The sequence below is a fragment of the Microcaecilia unicolor genome, chromosome 9 (genome assembly GCF_901765095.1).
Source record: "Microcaecilia unicolor chromosome 9, aMicUni1.1, whole genome shotgun sequence".
In the NCBI taxonomy this organism is placed as follows: Eukaryota; Metazoa; Chordata; class Amphibia; order Gymnophiona; family Siphonopidae; genus Microcaecilia; species Microcaecilia unicolor.
In genome coordinates, this window is record NC_044039.1 from 60,523,390 (window position 1) to 60,546,771 (window position 23,382).

The window sequence follows — 23,382 nt, forward strand, 5'->3', positions numbered from 1 at the left end:
AAGAGATTTGCAAGGCTGCGACGTGGTCATCTGTCCACACATTCACATCACATTACTGCCTCCAATTATTTTGAATCAATGAAACAGTAGGCAATGCTAAAGACTTGCTTGCATTCAGCTTAAAACCAGAAAAATTTCCATATTCCTTAAAACCAGTGGTGTGCTGGAGCCGGCTCGCACCGGCTCGCAAGAGCCGGTTGTTAAATTTTCTTCCGGCTTGCGAGCCGGTTGTTGAAAATAGCGAGCCAGCTCTGGCTCTCCTCCCGCCCTCCGGATCCGCCTCACCGCCCGCTTGTTTTTTTGAATTCTTCGGGGCAGGCAGTCTTGCCTGCCCGCTTCCAGCGCTGACTGTCCTCCCTTGCCGATTTGCGCTTTAAAAATGGCCGCCGAGACTTCCAGAGGCAGCCTCGCGAGACTTCGGCTGAAGTCTCGGTTGCCATTTTGAAGCGCAAATCGGCAAGGGAGGACAGTCGGCGCTGGAAGCGGGCAGGCAAGACTGCCTGCCCCGAAGAATTTAAAAAATAAGCGGGCGGAGAGGGACCGGATCGGGAGGGAGGGAGGGAGGAGAATTCACGAAACAACTCGGGAGGGGGTGGCAGGGGGGAAAAGGGAGTCGCTGCTGGGCATGGGTGGATGGAGGGGGGTCGCTGGGTATGGGTGCATGCAGGACAGGGAAGAGGAGGGTACACTGCTGGACATGGGTGCATGCAGGGCAGGGGAAAGGAGGGTCACTGCTGGACATGGGTGCATGCAGGGCAGGGGAGAGGAGGGTCACTGCTGGATATGGGTGCATGCAGAGGAGAGGAGGGTCACTGCTGGACATGGGTGCATGCAGGGCAGGGGAGAGGAGAGTACACTGCTGGACATGGGTGCATGCAGGGCAGGGGAAAGGAGGGTCACTGCTGGACATGGGTGCGTGCAGGGCAGGGGAGAGGAGGGTCACTGCTGGACATGTGTGCATGCAGGGCAGGGGAAAGGAGGGTCACTGCTGGACATGGGTGCATGCAGGGCAGGGGAAAGGAGGGTCATGCAGGGCAGGGCAGAGGAGGGTCGCTGGGTATGGGTGCATGCAGGGGAGAGGAGGGGAGAGAGAAGAAATGCTGGACATGGATGGAGGGGAGAGGAGGAAGGAGATGAGATGAGAGAAAAGGAAGAGAGGAGAAAAACTGCACATGGATGAAGAAAATAGGCAGAAGCTGAGGACCAGAAATGAAGAAGAAAGGAGGAAAGAAATAAATGGAAAGGAAGCCCTGGAAACGGAGTTAAGAGGACAGATAGCAGCAGAAGATCGGATATTGGGCCAGCATGATCAGAAAAACAGTCACCAGACAACAAAGGTAGAAAAAAAAATCATTTTTCATTATAGTGTTTGGAATACAGTATGTTCACTTTGAAAATCAGGTGCTCAACATTAAAAGTTTATATTTATTTATTTACTTATTTATGGCATTTTATCCCACATTAAACATGAATTAGATTGGAACCTGGGATCATTTAATTTTTTTTCTTGGAGAGAGTAATGCATTGCCCCCCCCCCCCCCCCCCCCCGGCTATAGCCAGCTCTGCAATTTTGGGGGGAGGGGGGCACAGAGGTAGATGGGGGGGGGGGTGGCGCTGAGGTGGACCGGGGAGAGAGCCTGTTGTTAAAAATTTACCAGCACACCACTGCTTAAAACTCTCCATCAGCGCACCAAAAATGTCTGGGGCTACACTACATGCACCAACAGATCGTCCACAAAAGCTGAAATTTTAAACTCATGACTTCCTATGCGAACCCCCTGAATATTTCTATTATACATAATATCCCTAACCAAGGGATCCAGTGACAGAACAAAAAGTACTGGAGACAGGGGACAGCCCTGCCGTATACCTCTACGTATCCCAAAAACCGAAGATGTCAACCCATTCACTTGGATCCTTGCCTTAGGTGCTGAGTATAATCCCCCAACAGCATCCAGAAAAAAAACATTGAACCCGTATTGGCATAAAACAGCGAAAAGGAATCCCAAATCAACATGTTCAAACGCCTTCTCTGCGTCAAAGCTGACCAGCAGAGAGGGCTTAGCCATTCGCTCTACTTGCTCCATAGAAATAAGAATCTTGCGTATGTTATGTGTAATAGTACAACCTCGAACAAAACCCACCTGGGGATCCGCTGTGAGTTCATGGAGCACATGAGCCATTCGATTAGCCAGTATTTTTGCATACAATTTTTGCCTCCACATTGAGAAGTGAGATGGGTCTGTAGGAGGATGGAGTGTCTGGATCCCTCCCTTGTTTCAACAAGACTATGATATTGGCCTATTGAAGAGATTTCGGAAGTTCTCCCGCCTCCGCAATCTGAGTGAAAAAAAGACTGCAAAATAGGAATAACTGAGGGGCACAGAAGTTTATAAAACTCTGCTCTAAACCCATCTGGACCTGGCGATTTTAAGAGAGCACTCTGTTGAACGGCTAAGGCCACCTTCTCCTCAGATATGGGGGCATTAAGTTTATCAACGTCTCTATTACCCAAACAGGGTAGTTCTAGACTTATCAAAATAGAGGTTACCCTCCAGAGGCGTCTCCAGCGGGCTAGCATATAATTTTTGATAATATTGTTGAAAAGTCTCGCTATTTCCGATCAGACCTCACTCGAACTCCGTCTCCTCTATCCAATTGAGCCACAATACACGAACTTCTCGCTTGCACTGTCGGACGCTCCCCATATAGTTTCCCAGCTTTAACCACCAGTTTTTCTAATCACAAGATTTCCCTATCTCTAGATTTTTTCTTAAAGGAAGAATAAGCTATTATTTCCCCTCTCAGCATGGCCTTGGCTGCCTCCCAAAAAAGCACTGGCTGCTGTATGTGGTCTACGTTGTGCATTCGATACTCCTCCCATTTATGAAGCAAATGTTCTCGGAAAGCCTGATCCCAATATAATTGCAGAGGAAATCTCCACAGACACAATTTATTTTCCGATCCTCCGAAATCCAGAATGCACCACACCAAAGCATGATCTGACACACTATATGGTCCTATACCAGCATCCTTCACAGACGGCTATGCTCTGCTGGAGCCAGTCAAAAGCTCGTCCCTTGCTTTTGCTGGGGAGCCGAGGGGCCTTGCTGAGTCGCACGCTGCTGACGAGAGCGAGCGCGCTGGGGCTTAGCCTGGGCCCCAGGCTGTCGAGAAGGAGGATTGTACCTACGCTTGCCAGAAGAGTAGGGAACAGTCTTCCTTCCCCCAAAAAATCGTCTACCTGTAGAGGTAGAGGCTGAAGGCTGCCGGTGGGAGAACTTGTCGAATGCGGTGTCCCGCTGGTGGAGCTGCTCTACCACCTGCTCGACTTTTTCTCCAAAAATATTATCCGCACGGCAAGGCGAGTCCGCAATCCGCTGCTGGATTCTATTCTCCAGGTCGGAGGCACGCAGCCATGAGAGTCTGCGCATCACCACACCTTGAGCAGCGGCCCTGGACGCAACATCAAAGGTGTCATACACCCCTCTGGCCAGGAATTTTCTGCACGCCTTCAGCTGCCTGACCACCTCCTGAAATGGCTTGGCTTGCTCAGGGGGGAGCTTGTCCACCAAGCCCGCCAACTGCCGCACATTGTTCCGCATGTGTATGCTCATGTAGAGCTGGTAGGACTGAATCTTGGCCACGAGCATAGAAGAATGGTAGGCCTTCCTCCCAAAGGAGTCCAAGGTTCTAGAGTCTTTGCCCGGGGGCGCCGAAGCATGCTCCCTAGAACTCTTGGCCTTCTTTAGGGCCAAATCCACAACTCCAGAGTCATGAGGCAACTGAGTGCGCATCAGCTCTGGGTCCCCATGGATCCAGTACTGGGATTCGATCTTCTTGGGAATGTGGGGATTACTTAGAGGCTTGGTCCAGTTCGCCAGCAATGTCTTTTTGAGGACATGATGCATGGGTACTGTGGACGCTTCCTTAGGTGGAGAAGGATAGTCCAGGAGCTCAAACATTTCAGCCCTGGGCTCGTCCTCCACAACCACCGGGAAGGGGATGGCTGTAGACATCTCCCGGACAAAGGAAGCGAAAGACAGGCTCTCAGGAGGAGAAAGCTGTCTTTCAGGAGAGGGAGTGGGATCAGAAGGAAGACCCTCAGACTCCACGTCAGAGAAATATCTGATGTCTTCTTCCTCTTCCCACGAGGCCTCACCATCAGTGTCAGACACAAGTTCACGGACCTGTGTCTGCAACCGTGCCCGGCTCGACTCCGTGGAACCGCGGCCACGGTGGGAGCGTCGAGAGGTAGACTCCCTCGTCCGCACCGGTGAACTCCCTCCGCCGACGTAGTCGGGGAACCTTCCTGGGAGGCTACCGCACTCGGTACCGCAAGCGGCACCGATGTCGGAGACCTCACCCCGGACAATGGGCCAGCCGGCGCCTCGCTCGACGGTACCGGTGGCGCAAGCACCCCCGGTACCGGAGGGGTAGGGTGCAACAGCTCTCCCAGGATCTCTGGGAGAACGGCCCGGAGGCTCTCGTGCAGAGCGGCTGTGGAAAAAGACATGGAAGCCGATGCAGGAGTCGATGTCAGAACCTGCTCCGGGCGTGGAGGCTGTTCCGGGCTGTCCAAAGGGGAGCGCATCGACTCCTCTTGAACAGAGGGCGAGCGGTCCTCTCGGTGCCGATGCTTACTGGGTGCCGACTCCCTCGGCGACCCAGAGCTCTCGGTGCCGACACGGGAAGGGGACCGGTGACGATGCTTCTTCGATTTTTTGGAACGAAGCACGTCACCGGAGCTTCCCGGCACCGACGAGGAGGACGTAGAATCCAGCCGTCTCTTCCTCGGGGCCGAGGCAGAAGAGGGTCGGTCTCGGGGGGGGGCTGTACCGCAGGAGCCCTCAGGGTAGGGGGAGACCCACCCGAAGGCTCACCGCCACCAGCAGGGGAATGGACAGCCCTCACCTGCACTCCAGACGAAGTACCACCGTCTGACGACATCAGCAGACGAGGAGGTCTCAATACCACCGACGCCAACGCAGCCCTCCGATGTCGCCCCGATGCAGAGGGCCGATGCCTCAATGCACTCGATGCAATCGGGGGCGAGGATGAAGGTCCGGACGCCGACGACGTCGAAGCAGTCGATACTCCCGGTGCCGATGCCGACGAAGAGCCCGAGAACAAAACCTTCCACTGGGCTAATCTCGCTACCTGAGTCCGCTTTTGCAAAAGGGAACACAGACTACAGGCCTGAGGGCGGTGCCCAGCCCCCAGACACTGAAGACACGACACGTGCTTGTCAGTGAGCGAGATTACCCGGGCGCACTGGGTGCACTTCTTGAAGCCGCTGGAAGACTTCGATGTCATGGGCGGAAAAATCGCGCCGGCGAGATCAAAACTCGAAATGGCGAAAATGGCACCACAAAAAGAGGGGGAAGAAAACTTCGACCGAGGCCTAAATAGGGCCTACCCCGATGACGAAAGAAAACTTACCGGGGCAAAACTAGAAGTACGGGAAGGGAGAAAACCATAAAGGTCTCCTTCCGACACCTTTTTTTTTCTTTTCGAAAACGAAGTTGATAAACGACGCGCGAGGTCAACTTTGGGGCGCGAACGGCGAAACACGACCGTACCGAGCGCGGTCAAAAGAAGACTGGCCAGCACGAGCCGGTTCAGGCGGGAAGACGACCGCACATGCGCGGTGCACATCGGCGCGCGAGGACTAGCAAAGGACTTTGCTAGAAAGTGTTCCGATTGGAGGGGCTGCCGTGGACGTCACCCATCAGTGAGAACAAGCAGCCTGCTTGTCCTCGGAGAATAGCTCTTATCCATCCATGTTCATATACATTGGGCCCGTACACATTACATAGCAACATTGGGTTTTTGTTAAGAAGAGCCTTAATCATTAAGAACCTCCCCTTGGGGGCCCTCCAAGATTTCTGAATTACTACATCCACCCCCTTCCGCACAAGGACCAGGAGACCGCCCTTACAGTGAACTGCTGGAATGTCAATTACTTTCCCCACCCACCAGTGCCTAAACTTCAAATGTTCTACCTCAAATAAATGGGTCTCTTGTAAAAAGGCAAGGTGTACCTTCTGATGATTTAAGGCTTGTAAGATTTTTTGACGTTTGATAGGTAACGTTTTACAAGGTATTAATCCGCAAACGAACCTTTTCCGTAGATGGGAAGGCGGTAGAACTAGAAGACATGATATGAGATTGAAGGGGGGCAGACTCAAGAAAAATGTCAGGAAGTATTTTTTCACGGAAAGAGTGGTAGAAACTTGGAATGCCCTCCCGCGGGAGGTGGTGGAGATGAAAACGATAGCGGAATTCAAGCATCCATGGGATAAACATAAAGGAATCCTGTTCAGAAGGAATGGATCCTCAGAAGCTTAGCCGAGATTGGGAGGCGGGGCTGGTGTTTGGGAGGCGGGGCTAGTGCTGGGCAAGACTTCTACAGTCTGTGCCCTGAAAATGGCAGATACAAATCAAGGTAAGGTATACACAAGAAGTAGCACATATGAGTTTATCTTGTTGGGCAGACTAGATGGACCGTGTAGGTCTTTTTCTGCCGTCATCTACTATGTTACTATGTTACCCCATTTACATTCCTTGAAACCAATTTAACCCTCAGGTCTTCTTATATAAAGTGTGGTCATTTATCAAATGTATAGTAGTATCCGACTAAAGGGCTGTCCCAGCCATTAAGGCCCCCGATCCCCAACTCTCCAAAATTTTGGTATCACATGCACCTCGCCCCAAGCAACAAAGACCTCCCCAAAAGTAGAACCCCAACACAAAACCTCCCATACTGAAACCCCTGCAATAACAGAACCAACCCCGAAGCTTTCCCCTCTCCTCTCCCCCGGCATAATCTCCCATCCCTAAAACCAACTTCTTATAATCCCCCACTTCCCACTCCGTCCAACAACAAATGAGGTCAGTGTGGAAATCATGCCTCCTCCCAACCTCCCAACTCCTCTATAGTCAAATACAGTAAATTCAACCCTCACTTTAGCTGCTTTGTTTCCATAGACATAGCAGTTAAAAGACAAAAAAACAAACCCCACATCAACTTTTAAACACGACTGATGTATACAATGTACTTTCATTATCAAACTCCATATGTATCCCTCCCATCCTCAAACCTTCCACCGTCTCATACTTCCAAACACCATTCGTCTTCTCTAACAAATCCATATGTTATGGTCCTGTTGTGACTCTTGCAGTGAGCTCTTGTGCCCTTCACTCGGTCAGGCAGCCAGACAACCCCTAGCTTCACCTGGGAAGCGACCACTGTTCCCCAGGGGTTGAGCCCCCAGGTGCAGGTGGCCACCAGAACTTCGGGAACCGGACGGGGTTGGGCTGCCCAGACCAGGTGAGAAGCAAGGCGGGCGAAAACTCAAAGCATGAGCCGGTACAGTCCAGAGATCAGGGCAGGCAGCAAAGCAACAGGTATCAGGTTCAGTCCAAGGGTCAGGGCAGGCAGCAAGCAACAAGTATCAGGTCCAGTCCAAGGGTCAGGTAACGGTAGGCAAGTAAAGCAATGGAGTGCACGAGATGAGCACCAAACCTCTATAAGCATAGAAGCCGAAGCAAGGTGTTCATGGAACTGCCAGCCTTAAGTAGTCCCCGCATCAGCAGTAACCACGGGCAGCTGCAGAGAACGCTCCAGATTGGTGCCAACAAGGAAAAAGGTGGAACTTCGGGAAAGGCGCCCAATCCCGTGCAACCAGGCCATGCAAGCTACCTGTACCGGAAACCGGCGTGGCTTCAGGAAAGCTGGCAGACCACGTGGCCGGCTTGGCCGGCCACCGCACGATGGCCGTCCAATCCATCAGCTGGACCCGCGCCCTCGGCCAGAGCGACATAGCCAGCTATCGGAACCGGACCCCACAAGACTGCCGCCGACAGCCCGCAAGGCCGGCTATCGCCGCCGGGGCAAGGCTCGGCGGCAAATTTGGCGCACGGACCACAATTCAGGTGAGGTACGTAACACCATACTAATGGCATGCAAAGCACAGAAAATTAATTAAAAAAAAACCTTCCCCTTTTCTCTCATACCACAAGTGTCAGTATCTCCGTTCTTAATATCTTCCCCCCTCCCCACGTCCCCCACAACTCTGCCCCACATCACACATCAGTGCTTATTAAATAGAGCAACAAAGGCCATATGACAACACCGCTCTCATACAGGCAATACACATTAGAACCACTTCAACCTGGGAGCAGCTAAATGGCTCCCGCAAGAGTGTTGAACACTTGTGTAAAGCAAAAGCAAAAGCAAAAAAAAAACAAACCCAAAAAACACTGTAGTCATGCTTTCTTTCCTAGCTTATGTCTATTAAACATCCTCATAAGAAACCAGGAGTCATTTGAACGTTAATGCATCCGGATTCTCTGTCAGCAGATTACCATGTGTGCATGGTTTATAAAAGACTTCTCACCGCCTCAGTGTCCTTTCTCACGACCCGGCCTCAACTGTTCGCTCCATCACAACTCCCTCTTAGCCATTTCTAGCCAGCAGTTTTTTCGCATCTTCTGGTGAGTCAATAAATTGGGCTTTACCATCCATAAAAATATTTAGTCTCGCTGGATACAGCAGAGCAAATTGAACATGACGCTTATGTAGTTCTGAACAGACAGGAGCAAATGCACACCTCATGGTCGATACCCTGGCAGAGAAATCCTTGAAGCACAGGACCGACTTATTTTCATACGTTAGAGTACCCTTAGCTCTAATGGCTCTCGGAATTTCTGCTTTGTGAGCATAATTCAGGATTTTGGAGATGACCACACGAGGCCTGAGCTCTGCTGATCTCTTAGGCCCCAGCCTGTGAGCATGTTCCACACGCAGAGGCCCTGCCGCTGATTTTAGGCGCAGCTCCGATACCAACCAAGATTCCCCAAATTTTCTCAAATCCAATTCCAGGATAGACTCAGGTAAGCCTACCAACCTTAGATTCCCTCTCCTTGATCGATTTTCAGTATCATCAAGCTTGTCCTCCAGTACTTTGAGCTTGGACTGGAAACTTGAATTAGACGTGGTAAGCTGCTGAACTTGATCTTCCAGGTCAGATACTCGCTGGCAGTATGCTGAGAACTCTCTGCGCATCGCCTCCAGTTTTCCATCCACACTATCTAATTTATCTGTGATCGCTTGTAAATTGTTATCCAGTGACGCATCAATGGCTTGCTTCACCTCCGATACGATATCCGCCACCCATGCGGAGCTGACGCTAGAGGCTCCAGAATCTCTTCTGACTGCTATCCTAGCCTCACACTGCTGTGTTCTGTCCTTCTCTCGGCGTTGCAATTTCGAAGCCATTCTCTTCGCTCCAAGAAAAAGGTACTGAACACAGATCTTAACTCCCGGTTCCTTTACCTGCACTGTCACCATCTCTGTTTTAGCAATAAAATATTTTGGAGGCGAGTCTCGTGAGTTCTTTCTGCTGACACCCACTCTCTCAGCAAGGCATCACGTGACCTCACATCTCTTATGTTTTAAAACATAACTAAATGAGCTATAAGCCCCTAATGCAGTCCATTGCAGGCTGCTGGTAGTGATGCTACCAATTGTGTTCAATACAAAAAGGAAGTGCATTTCTGTTTTTATTTCTTCAGTGTTTCAGTACTTGCCATGTTTTAATTTTGGTATTCGTATTTCCATTTTTCTAATTTCTGATCCCTTGTTCTGTATTTGGTGAAGGCCTGTCTGTATTTTGTGTGTAAAGAAGTCATTTTAAAGTTGTTTCATATATGGCAGCAGTGGTGGGTGGAGAGCTTGGGGGCAGGGCCGGTCCAACCCGGTAAGCATGGCAGGAGGGCGCCAACCTCTGGAGGGCGCCACCGTGCCATGCTTACCCTCGCCGCTTACCTCAACTCCTGGACCCCGACAGCAGCCCAGCCTTTGGTTTTCCTGGCTGCTCCGGTACCCTCGCCACCCTGGGGGGATTTAAATCTTGTATTTAAATTTACCTCCGACGTTGCAGCAGCTGTGCAGCGTCAGTGAAAGCACTGCCCAATGTCTCTAACCTTCGCTCGTTTGTTCCCTCAGTGTCCCGCCTTCTTCTGACGTCAATTCCTTGTAAGGGCGGGACACTGAGAGGGATCAAACGAGTGAAGGAAAGGCTGGAGACATCAGGCAGTGCTTTCACTGACGCTGCGCAGTTGCTGCGACGGAGGTAAATTTAAATACAAGATTTAAACCAGAGAAGAGGGTGGGCAGGTGGACATGGGAGCAGGAGGACAGGGGAGAGAGGAGCATTGATCGATGGACATGGATGGGAGGGCAGGGCCCAGGGAGAGAGGAGAAATTGCTGGACATGGAGGGGAGGGGAGGGAGGAGACTTGCTGGATATAGATGGATGGCGAGGGCATGGGAGAGAGGAGCATCAATGGACATGGATGGGAGGACAGGGCTCAGGGAGAGAGGATAAATTGCTGGACATGGAGGGGAGGGCATTGGAGAGAGGAGAATTGCTGGATATGGATGTATGGATGGAGGAGGGAAGGGGAGCATCGATAGACAAGGATGGACATTGATGGGAGGACAGGACTCAGGGAGAGAGGAGAAATTGCTGGACATGGAGGGGAGGGCATTGGAGAGAGGAGAATTGCTGGATATGGATGGATGGATGGAGGAGGGAAGGGGAGAGAGGAGCATCGATGGACAAGGATGGACATGGATGGATGGGAGAGCAGGGCCCAGGGAGAGAGGGGACATTGCTGGACATGGAGGGGAGGGCATTGGAGAGAGGAGAATTGCTGGATATGGATGGATGGATGGAGGAGGGAAGGGGAGAGAGGAGCATCGATGGACAAGGATGGCCATGGATGGATGGGAGGGCAGGGCCCAGGGAGAGAGGGGAAATTGCTGGACATGGAGGGGAGGGCATTGGAGAGAGGAGAATTGCTGGATATAGATGGATGGATGGAGGAGGGAAGGGGAGAGAGGAGCATCAATGGACAAGGATGGACATGGATGGGAGGGCAGGGCCCATGGAGCGAGGAGAAATTGCTGGACATGGAGGGGAGGGCATTGCAGAGAGGAGAATTGCTGGATATGGATGGATGGATGGAGGAGGGAAGGGGAGAGGGGAGCATTGATGGACAAGGATGGGAGGGCAGGGCCCAGGGAGAGAGGATAAATTGCTGGACATGGAGGGGAGGGCATTGGAGAGAGGAGAATTGCTGGATATGGATGGATGGATGGAGGAGGGAAGGGGAGCATCGATAGACAAGGATGGACATTGATGGGAGGACAGGGCTCAGGGAGAGAGGATAAATTGCTGGACATGGAGGGGAAGGCATTGGAGAGAGGAGAATTGCTGGATATGGATGGATGGATGGAGGAGGGAAGGGGAGAGAGGAGCATCGATGGACAAGGATGGATGGGAGGGCAGGGCCCAGGGAGAGAGAGGAAATTGCTGGACATGGAGGGGAGGGCATTGGAGAGAGGAGAATTGCTGGATATGGATGGATGGATGGAGGAGGGAAGGGGAGCATCGATAGACAAGGATGGACATTGATGGGAGGACAGGGCTCAGGGAGAGAGGAGAAATTGCTGGACATGGAGGGGAGGGCATTGGAGAGAGGAGAATTGCTGGATATGGATGGATGGATGGAGGAGGGAAGGGGAGAGAGGAGCATCGAGGGACAAGGATGGCCATGGATGGATGGGAGGGCAGGGCCCAGGGAGAGGGGAAATTGCTGGACATGGAGGGGAGGGCATTGGAGAGAGGAGAATTGCTGGATATAGATGGATGGATGGAGGAGGGAAGGGGAGAGAGGAGCATCAATGGACAAGGATGGACATGGATGGGAGGGCAGGGCCCAGGGAGCGAGGAGAAATTGCTGGACATGGAGGGGAGGGCATTGCAGAGAGGAGAATTGCTGGATATGGATGGATGGATGGAGGAGGGAAGGGGAGAGAGGAGCATTGATGGACAAGGATGGGAGGGCAGGGCCCAGGGAGAGAGGATAAATTGCTGGACATGGAGGGGAGGGCATTGGAGAGAGGAGAATTGCTGGATATGGATGGATGGATGGAGGAGGGAAGGGGAGCATCGATAGACAAGGATGGACATTGATGGGAGGACAGGGCTCAGGGAGAGAGGATAAATTGCTGGACATGGAGGGGAAGGCATTGGAGAGAGGAGAATTGCTGGATATGGATGGATGGATGGAGGAGGGAAGGGGAGAGAGGAGCATCGATGGACAAGGATGGACAAGGATGGATGGGAGGGCAGGGCCCAGGGAGAGAGAGGAAATTGCTGGACATGGAGGGGAGGGCATTGGAGAGAGGAGAATTGCTGGATATGGATGGATGAATGGAGGAGGGAAGGGGAGCATCGATAGACAAGGATGGACATTGATGGGAGGACAGGGCTCAGGGAGAGAGGAGAAATTGCTGGACATGGAGGGGAGGGCATTGGAGAGAGGAGAATTGCTGGATATGGATGGATGGATGGATGGAGGAGGGAAGGGGAGAGAGGAGCATCGATGGACAAGGATGGACATGGATGGATGGGAGGGCAGGGCCCAGGGAGAGAGGGGAAATTGCTGGAGGGGAGGGCATTGGAGAGAGGAGAATTGCTGGATATAGATGGATGGATGGAGGAGGGAAGGGGAGAGAGGAGCATCAATGGACAAGGATGGGAGGGCAGGGCCCAGGGAGAGAGGAGAAATTGCTGGACATGGAGGGGAGGGCAGGGGAGAGGAGAATTGCTGGATATGGATGGATAGATGGCAGGGGACATGGATGGACGAGAGGTAAGACAGAGGAAGGAGATGCATATGGATGGAGGGGAAGGGAGAAAGAAGAAATGGATGGAGGGGAGGGAAGAGAGAGGAAGGAGATGAGATGAGGGAAAAGGAAGAGAGGAGAAAAACTGCACATGGATGGAGAAAATAGGCAGAAGCTGGATCCACTGGACAGTCAAGTCTGCAGAGGACCCAGCTTTTACTTATGGATATAGAGCAAGAAATGAAGAAGAAAGGAGGAAAGTAAAGAAATAAATGGAAAGGAAGCCCTGGAATAGCAGCAGAATAAGATGCTGGGCCAGCATGATCAGAAAAACAAAGTCACCAGACAACAAAGGTAGAAAAAAATAATTTTATTTTCATTTTAGTGTTTGGAATATGTCCACTTTGAGAATTTACATCTGCTATCTTATTTTGCAATGTGTTTCTTTCTGTTTTTCTGGTGCTGCATGCAGAGTCTAACTTCTTAGGATTTCAGGTTAATTTTTGAAGAATTTGAAGAGGGGCTATCTCTGTTCTGCATGAGTGACTGCAAGGCTAAGTGTCTGAATAGGGATCTGTTTGTTAGATTCAGAGATTTTACTAACACATTGTTTTTCAGAGTTGGCAAGACTGTCTGTTCTCATAATTCATGGTCTGTATGCTAATTTGGTTTGTGTCATTTTGAGTATAATGGAGCTGTAACAGCTTACAGAAATTATTTATAATGAAAAAAAACACAAGTTATTTTTCTTCTATACTGGTTTAATATTTTCAATAATGCCATGGCTGGTAAAAGGGGTGTGACTACTTTAGGGGCGGAGCCATAGTGATCCCACCCTGGATGGATAGGGGCGCCGACTAATAGGCTGCAGGAGGGCGCCAGAAACCCTAGGACCGGCCCTGCTTGGGGGATGGGTCCCCTCATTAATTTCTTCCCCGGGCCCCAGTCTGCCTAAAACTAGCCCTACTCTTAGTTATTTCAATATTGTCATGGGATAGTAACTGTTGATATCACTGAGCAAACCCAGATTTATATTTCCTTGCATGATATTCATTTTACAGGCAAAAATGGTAGTTGAAACACTTTTTAAAAATTTGTGCCAGAAAACATATTTTTATATATGTGAAATATTTATCATTGCAATCAAAATTGAAAAATGTTTTTTCTTTCCCCCAGGAGTGTGGATCCATTTTTTGTTGGGAAACATTTCCCTTCTACTGTCTCTCCTTTCTTCCTGCTGCTTAGTTTACTTTTGGGGTCCTGTGCCATGTTGGTGAAAGAAACTGGAATCACAGTTTTTGGAGTGTGTTTGTTATATGACCTCCTTATTCTGTGCCACAAAAAGATCAAATTGTAAGTTTATTTATCTTTAAGACCACTACTGTACAGAAGTTGTAACAATATTTTATGTTAAATGCTTCTGTGTGTATTTCTGTTTACTGCTGATACACTCTACACACTACTGTATGAAGTGCGTTCGATTCTGTTAATTTGGAATTGATGCTTAATAAGTTACAAGGTTTAGGGGTTGCAGGTTGAGTATTGCAGTGGTTTGCTTCATATTTGATGGGAAGGTCAGTGATAGTGAGGAGTGGATTTCAGGTTTCAGTATCTGTAAAGGTTGAATGTTCCACATGGATCAGCCCTGTCAGCACTGTTATTCAATATATATTTAGCACCTTTGGGTAAAATGTTTGTCACTAAGGGTTAATTATCAAGTGTATGCAGATGATGTGCAATTTTTGTTTCCCGATATTGAAGTGGGGAGAAAGTTTAATTTGCAGTTGAGTAGGTATATGGTGAAGCAGTGGATGGAAGAGAATGGTTTAGTTTTTAATATGGCAAAACACAGCGGTAATGATTGTGGAACTGGAAGAATTGAAAGAGTGGCCTGAGACTGTTTGCTTGGGAGATATAAGTGTTTTGGTTAAGAAAGAGATGAAATTGTTGGGGGTGATGCTGGATCATAGGCTTACAATGAAATCCCGGGTTTCTAATGTTGTTCAGGCAGCCTTTAGACAATTACATATGATTTTTAGATTAAAATCTATGCTTACTTTGTATGATTACTGTTGTGTGTGGTTCAAAGTATGATTTTGATGCCTTGTACGTTGGTATGGCTACTTCAGGAATTAAGGCATTGCAGATAGTCCAGAAAGCTGCTGTGAGAACAATTGTGGGTTTATTTAGATTTTCACGTGACATCTGCTGTTAAGCAACTACACTGGCTTCCAGTGGCACAAAGGATTCATTTTAAGGCAGGGGCGTAGCCACGGGTGGGCCTGGGCTCACCCACTTTGGGCTCAGGCCCACCCAGCAATGGTGCACCTCATAGATAACCAAACCGCGACTTCAGCTTTCCCTCCTCCCAGCCACCTGCCGGTGCGCCACAGGTTTTGTTCCCTCCCTGCTCCCTCCCCTGTCATCCCTGTCTGGCAGCGGTGTTAGCTCCGCTGCTTCAGTGGAGCCGCGCGGCGCCGGGGCCATCCGCACGCTGCTACGAGTGCTTCCTCTGCGATGGCCCTGCCTCTTCAGAAAGAGTATTGGAGAAGGTGAGGCCGGCCGGAAGGAAGCAGTCGTGTAGCGGCAGCATGCTGACGGATGTGTCGCTGTGTGGCTCCACTGCAGACGTGCAGAGCTGCACTGCAGTGCCGCCCGGCGGGGATGGAAGGGGAGGGAGGGCCTGCGGCGTGCCGGCGGGTGGATGGGGGGTGGGCGAGAACAAAAACTGCAGCAGGTGGCTTGCGGGGGGGGGGGGGGGAGAGGGGAAAAAGTTGCAGCATGTCAGCGGGTGGCTGGGGGGAGGGGGAGGGAAAGAAAAAAAACCTATAGCATGCTGGCAGGTGGCTAGAGGAGTCAGGGAGAGAGGTTGAGACAGGAGCACTGTTGGGATGCGGGAGTGAGACAGGGTAGTGCTAGGTGGGGTGGAGGAATAATTGCTCGATGTGGGGGGAGGGATGGTGTATAGACCTCTGACTCCCAGTCCCCTGTCTCTCTATTATACAATCTAACACGTCTATTGATACTAACAGTGTTTTCCACTGAAGCAAATAGAACTTATTATAATTACATGAAAGAGAGGAGACAGATGCAGAAGGCTTGTTAGATTGTATGAGAAGAAGCAATTTTATCATTATAATTTCCATAACTTACCAATATAAGAGTTCAGTGGTTATTTCGAATCAGGCAATACAGCATAAAGTTGGTGCATCAATCAAAATACAGGCCTTAGGCTTGTTCTCATAGAGAGTAGTGAATACTCAGGCTTACATCTTTGATTCTTACTGATTTGGTTACATCTTGTATAGCTTAAGCTTTACATTGAAGTCTGAGTACTTGTCATTTTACATCACTAACTCCGCCTTTTGCAAGTTCCTTAAATGAGATTTTCTACTTCTTTTTTCAACCATCTGTTTTGTGGATATTATGTTTGTTTATTGTGCAACTTAATATACTGCCTAATTTGAGCACAAATCTAGGTGGTTCACAAAAGAATATAGAACAGATAGTTATAAAAGAGAATGATGTGCAAGGCTAAACATTCAGGGAGGCCAGTATGTAATCTGTTATTCACAAAAATACAGGCAATTTGCATAGGGGAAGACACTTTTAAGATAGCCGTGATTCTTACAAAAATCCCTGCATAAATTAAATACATTTCAAAAAATGTCATTCACAATATTATTTCTGTATAATTATCCTTAATTCCTAAACGGTGAAAGTATAGCAACAACTCTGTTCATAGCATGTTTACATTTTTTTAAAAACTATTAGTATACGTGGAGGGGCATTTTCAGACGTCCTGGCGAAGGGGTGGGGAAACTCGTATTATCGAAACAAGATGGGCGTCCATCTTTCGTTTCGATAATACGGTCGGGGACACCCAAAACTCCACATTTAGGTCGACCTAAATTTTGAGATGATTGACCTTAGAGATGGTCGTCCCCGGTTTTCGGCCATAATGGAAACCGAGGACGCCCATCTCAAAAACGACCAAATCCAAGCCCTTTGGTTGTGGGAGGTGCCAGCATTCATAGTGCACTGGTCCCTCTCACATGCCAGGACACCAACCGGGCACCCTAGGGGGCACTGCAGTGGACTTCAGAAATTGCTCCCAGGTACATAGTTCCCCTACCTTGAGTGCTGAGCCCCTCCAACCCCCCCCCCCCAAACCCACTCCCCACAACTGTACACCACTACCATAGCCCTAAGGGGTGAAGGGGGACACCTACATGTGGGTACAGTGGGTTTCGGGTGGGTTTTGAAGGGCTCTCATTTACCAGCAGCACAAGTGTAACAGGTAGGGGGGGGGATGGGCCTGGGTCCGCCTGCCTGAAGTGCACTGCACCCACTAAAAACTGCTCCAGGGACCTGCATACTGCTTTGATGGAGCTGAGTATGACATTTAAGGCTGACATAGAGGCTGGCAAAAAATGTTTTAACATTTTTTTGGGGGGGTGGCAGGGGGTTGGTGACCACTGGGGGAGTAAGGGGAGGTCATCCCCGATTCCCTCCAGTGGTCATCTGGTCAGTTAGGGCACCTTTTTGAGGCTTGGTCGTGAAAAAAATGGACCAAGTAAAGTCAGCCAAATGCTCGTCAGGGATGCCCTTCTTTTTTCCATTATCGGCCGAGGACGCCCATCTTTTAATCACACCCCACTCCCGCCTTTGGTACGGTGCCGACATGCTCCCATGAACTTTGGTCATTCTCGCGATGGAAAGCAGTTGAGGACACCCAAAATCGGTTTCCGATTTGGGCGACCCTGAGAGAAGGACGTCCATCTCCCGATTTGTGTTGGAAGATGGGCGTCCTTCTCTTTCAAAAATTCCCCTGATACTGTACCAGAGTGGGTACCAGGTTCTTGTAAATCCCTCAAAACCCAGGAAAAGTGTTCTCTATCCCACTGCATAATGCAGAAGCAAAAACAGTTAATGCTTATTGATCTGGTCAGTTAATTTGTCCCTTATTGCAACTTTCCATCTATTGAGACACTTCCAATTATTTTACATTGTCAGAGCATATTCATACCTATGTAAGAGGTTCTATACCTTATCTCAGCACATAAAGTAGAATAAAAATCGCAATATAACTTATATTTAAACGGTTTTTATTGATGTTCAAACATTTGAAACAGCTTTATGAAAGGCAAACGTTCTGTAATCATAGTGACACATCATATGCATTTATGTATATTTTAACTGTATCATCAATTTTTACAACATTTACTCCCCTTCTACCCCCTCCCCCCCATATAACCTTTGTACCATGAGCTTCTTACTTCATGGTCTCTATTCCTTCCAAAATTCTGTCACCAAACTTTACTGTCTTGTACAAGGAGTATATGTCTACCGGGTTCCCTTTACGTTAGGGTTTGCTAAAGTTGTTTAGTACAGCACTTCTTGCTTCATGAGAAATATTTTGCAGATAAGGGTTCCATATATTAATAAAATTCTTTCGTCTCTTTGGGTTACCATGGGCCACCCTGGCCTCCCAGAGCATTAACTCATGGAGCCTATTCCTCCAGAGCCAAACGGATGGTGGTTCCTCCTGCATCCAATGCCTGAGTATGCATTTTTCCCCACTGCATATGCCTTACAGAAAAGTAACTCCAAAGTTTTATCTGAGACCCCATATGCATTGCTTTCGTTCAAAAGTACTCCTCTCCAGGAGGGGAGCAGCCCTTGGCCTGATAATTTTTCAAGGTATTTCTGTACTGCTTTCCAAAATAATTTTATTCTGTCACATCTCCAAAATGCATGTAGAAAGGTATTCCTCTCTCTGTGACATTTAGGGCATTGGGCATCAGATATCCAACCAGCCCTTGCTGCCTGTGATTGTGTGATGTATCCCCGATGGATGATCCTATATTGACTCTCCTGCAGCTCCGCTCCACCCACTTGTTTGGGTATATCTTTGATCAATTTAGCAAAATTTATTCCCTTCAACTCATATCCCAAATCTTTACTCCATGTGTCTTTAAGCTTCTCATATGCACGAGGAGGCCTGAGCGACATTAAAGCTCTGTGTAAGCTCGATATCGATACCTGTCCATATGCATCCCCCCTCAGAAATTCACGCAGCTTATGGCCCAACCTCGTGTCCAGAGCTGCCTGGTCTAGACTGAACCAATAATGATGCAGTTGTCTATATGTGTAATAATCTTTATTGGCAAGTGAAAGCCTCTGTTGCAGGTCCTGAAATCCATACAGTCCCCCCTCTTCACTCCTCAAATGTTCAAGCAAAGTAATTCCCAATTCAGACCATTTATCAAGTATCCCTTTCTCTAACCCCGGGGAAAAATCCCCATTCCCTCGCAATGGGAGTTGATCACTAATATTGGGATCTTGTCCCCAGGATCGCATAAGGAATTGCCAAATGCGTCGCAGTGGCTGCAGCAGTATGCTTTTCCTTCAAACCAATGGCAAGTTTTTTGTTTTGGCCTGCAGGAGAAAATTCAAATGCCATGGTCTAAATAGTATACTTTCCCAGCTAAGCGGCGTATGTTGATGTGTATTGAGCAGCCAATCCCTAAGATGTCTCAGAAGGCATGCCTGATTATATCGTTTTATACAAGGGAATCCCAACCCTCCCTGTGCCCATCCATCATACAGATATTCAAATCGTAATTTTGACTTCCTCCCCCCCCCCCCCCCCCCATAGAAACTTCCGACTCATCCTGTTCAGTTTACGTAAATCTTTTCCAAGAATATGTATTGGCAACACCTGTAAAATATAGAGCCATCTCGGGAATATGATCATTTTAAATAAGTTGATTCTGCCCATTAGCGATATGGGTAAATGGCTCCATCTCTCAAGAAAGCATCTGGTGTCCTGTAACAACTTTTCTATATTGATTTTATAAAGTGTGGTGGTGTCCATAGCCAGCCTTATTCCTAGATATCTGAAAGATTCCTCCGCCCATTTCAACGGAAGCTGTTCCCGCCAAACTCCAACTTGGTCTCCCTCCCTCTGCAAAACTTCAGACTTCTCCAAGTTTAGCTTAAAGCCAGAGAAGTCACCAAACTCTGTCATGCATTCTAAGAGAGCTGTCAGTGATGTTTCAGGATGGGTTACATATGCCAACAAATCGTCAGCGAAAGCTGCTATTTTAAACATTTCTGTTCCAATCCTGACTCCTTATACATCGGGCGTCTGTTGTATGTTTCTAATCAGTGGGTCTAGTGTTAATACAAACAATAAAGGTGATAGGGGGCATCCCTGCCTAGTCCCCCTATGTATAGGAAAGGACGGTGACAATATTCCATTTACCCATACCTGTGCTTGTGGAAGATAGTATAATGCATGGATCGCCTCCTGAAAAAACCCTCGTATACCATACGCGTCTAGAACGCCAAATAAAAAATCCCAAACCACCCTATCAAACGCCTTTTCGGCATCAAAGCTGACTAACACCGATGGTATGGCCTGCGTGAACACCGCCTCCAAAGTTACCAATATCTTCCTCACATTTTTAGTAATAGTCCTGCCCTGTACAAATCCCACCTGTGAATCTTCGATAACATCTGGCAGTATTCGAGATAAACAGTTTGCTAATACTTTAGCAAACAGTTTGGCTTCAAAATTAAGTAACGATATTGGCCTATAAGATTCAGGTTTCTGTGCATCCTGCCCTGGTTTGGGGAGCACTATAATCTGCACTGTTCGTAAAGAAATGGGCATTTGCTTTTCCTGCACTATGACATTAAACATTGAAGTCAGGGGTACCACTACTTCATCCCTCAGTATTTTGTAAAATCCGCCGTTATAACCATCTGGGCCCGGGGCCTTCCCCAATGGTCCTTGCTGTATAGCCCATGATACCTCATCTGCCGTTATGGGAGCATTTAGCATGTTTAAGCTTTTTGTGTCTATTTGCGGAAGCTCTTGCCCAGCCAAATACATCTCACTGTCCATCGGGGGTGGATCTGGGATAGCATATAACTTCTGATAATATTCTTGCATGATTCTATTAATAGGGACATCTTTATTTTCTAAGGTTCCATTTAAGGAATACAGGGTGTTTGTTTTATAATTGCCCTGCCTAGGATTTGCCAACCTAGCCAACATCCTTCCGCTTTTATTGGCGTTTCTGTACAATTGATATCTATAGTACACATAATTCCATTGGGCCTTATGGTGAAGTCTCTCATTTAGGGTTTGCTGCAATTCTAGAAGCTTGGCTTTTAATTTAACGTTATGTTGGCGCCCATACTCACGCCGTGTCCGTGTTATTTCCTTTTCTAATCTGAGCATGTCCCTCTCCCGCGTCTTTTTCTGGTGACTTGTGTAAGCGATAATCTTACCCCGAAGTACAGCCTTAGCCGTATCCCAATAGAGTATTGGAGTTGCCATGTGCGCCTGGTTTGTATCTTGAAACTGCTTATATTTATTTAGTGTGTATTCCCGGAATTCCTGATCTCTATAAAGCTGAGTAGGAAATTTCCATTGGAACTGACCTGGGCTACCCTCTGAAGGTTCCCATGAAGCCATCACCATTGCATGATCTGAGATTTTAATGGGACCTATTTCTGCTGCACTAAGTTTTGTAAATAATAAGCGAGAGATAAAAATGTAATCAATCCGCGACATGGTGGCATGTGCACGAGACAAATGAGTTTAGTCACGCTCTTATGGATGCAAAGTGCGCCACACGTCCACCAGGTCCAAAACTTCACTCAACATACCTATTCCTCTGGATTCCGCACCCGATCCTTTTTTACCCCCCTGAGATCTGTCCAGTTTAGGGTCTCCAACTTCGTTGAAATCCCCTCCTATCAGCAGGGGAGGTCCTTCAAAGCTTGTTAAATGATATAAAAGTTTTTTGTAAAATGCCTTATTATACGTGTTGGGAGCATACACATTACATATAACTACTGGTTGGCGCTCTATTGTTAAATGTGCCAATACATATCTTCCCTCCTTATCCGCAATAGTCTTATCTGTGATGACTTGAACCCCTTTCTTAATTAAAATTATAACACCTGCTTTTTTCACCTGTACTGGCGATTCATAATATGAACCCACCCACCATCGACATAGTTTCTCATGCTCTTTGGCGGTTAGATGCGTTTCTTGAAGTAATGCAATTGATGTCTGTTGTTTATGAAGTGCTTGAAGTATTTTCTGCCGTTTAATCAGCAAAGAAATGCCCCCCACATTCCACGTTACCACCTTAAGGGCCATCACGTATTGTCAGGCACCACAAAAAATGTGACCTTGATGCCTTCATTAAGTGGGTAGGGGGGGCATCCCAGCCTATACCCCCACCACCCATAGTTGAACCCAATTCCACAGAAATACACTCCTCGTGTTGTTCCTAATATGTTGTCTGTGCTCCCCTTCTCCACTGTAACCATGACATACCTGCTCTCCCATGTACCCCCTCTCCCCTCTTTCCCTCCCCCACCCATCCCCTGTCTACCCCTCCTCCCCATCTCTTAGTGGCACCTAGGGTGCACTACTTCCGTGACTCCGATCCGGGATCCCACCCACATTGACACTATATGATTCACTCTTCTCCCACCCCTTCAACCATACAGCCACCATAAACAGCAGTAACAATTTCAAAACTGTTAAACTCAACCACTTATATTTACAAGCCTTCTGGCTCCTTCCGCTCCACCTCCATCAACGGCATCAATCTCACAGTTGTCCTTCCAGGGGATTGTTCATGTATTTCTTGATGCTCGCGGCCTGTCCTCCTCTAATCGATCCACCAGTGCTTGAGCGGCTTCTACAGTGTCACAAAATCTTACTGTACCATTATGCTGGATTCTGAGTTTAGCTGGGTACAGTAAACTGAATCTTATCTGCATTTTGTGTAGTCGCCCACATACTTGCGAAAATTGTTTACATTGGAGGGAGACTTTAGTAGAATAGTCTTGAAAACACAGTATCTTGTGTCCATCCATCTCCAGCGTTTCCCCCTTCCGAAGAGCCGTTAACACATCCATCTTATGTTGGTAGTTGAGCAGTCGCAAAATAACCACTCTAGGGCGGGTGTGGGTCTCCTTTCTTGGGCCTAGGCGATGTGCTCGTTCTATCTTCAGCGGCCCCGTCGTATTCTGATTGGGTAAGATCTTAGCAAGCCAGGGCTCCAAAACGCCTCTCAGTTCTGCTTCCTGTATTGATTCTGGTATTCCTACCAGCCCAAGATTATTTCTGCGAGAACGATTCTCCAAATCATCCACTTTATCTTCTAAAGTTGAAACCGTTTTTTGGAGATGCTCTATGGATTTTGAGGCCTCTTGTGAGGAGTTTTCCACGTCCCCCAGTCGCTGCTGGACCTCCTGGAGCTCATTAGTAAAAGTGGTAAATTTTTGATCCATGCCATCAAGCTTATCAATAATTTGCTGGAGCTTGTGGCTCATGGTGTCCTCCACCGCCATTTTTACCTCTGCTACAATTTCTGAGGCCCAGTCAGAGCTCACCGATGATGATGGTGGAGAATTTTTCCCTGCCATTTTTAATCCCCCGCTCTTATTCTTATCCAGCTCTTTCTTGGAGCTTCTGGTCGCCATACAAAAGTTCTGGGGGCGAGTATAATTTTGTCTGCCGATAACAAGTATTGGTCTCTGCCCCTACTGCGATCGATCTGCTTTGGTGGATCGGACAGTGTTTGTCTTTAGATTGTGTTGAGTACTGTTTAAATCCACTTCTGAGGGACTGCCAAAGCTCA

The 23,382-nt window shown here is 48.4% G+C and overlaps 1 protein-coding gene across 1 annotated transcript in view; it reads left to right on the plus strand.

The window, feature by feature from the left end:
* TMTC1 (transmembrane O-mannosyltransferase targeting cadherins 1) overlaps positions 1–23,382 on the plus strand; it is a 1,359,696-nt gene that overhangs the window by 212,531 nt on the left and 1,123,783 nt on the right. Inside the window, 1 exon segment of the mRNA XM_030213674.1 lies at positions 13,880–14,056. Coding sequence (XP_030069534.1) covers positions 13,880–14,056 — 177 coding nt within the window.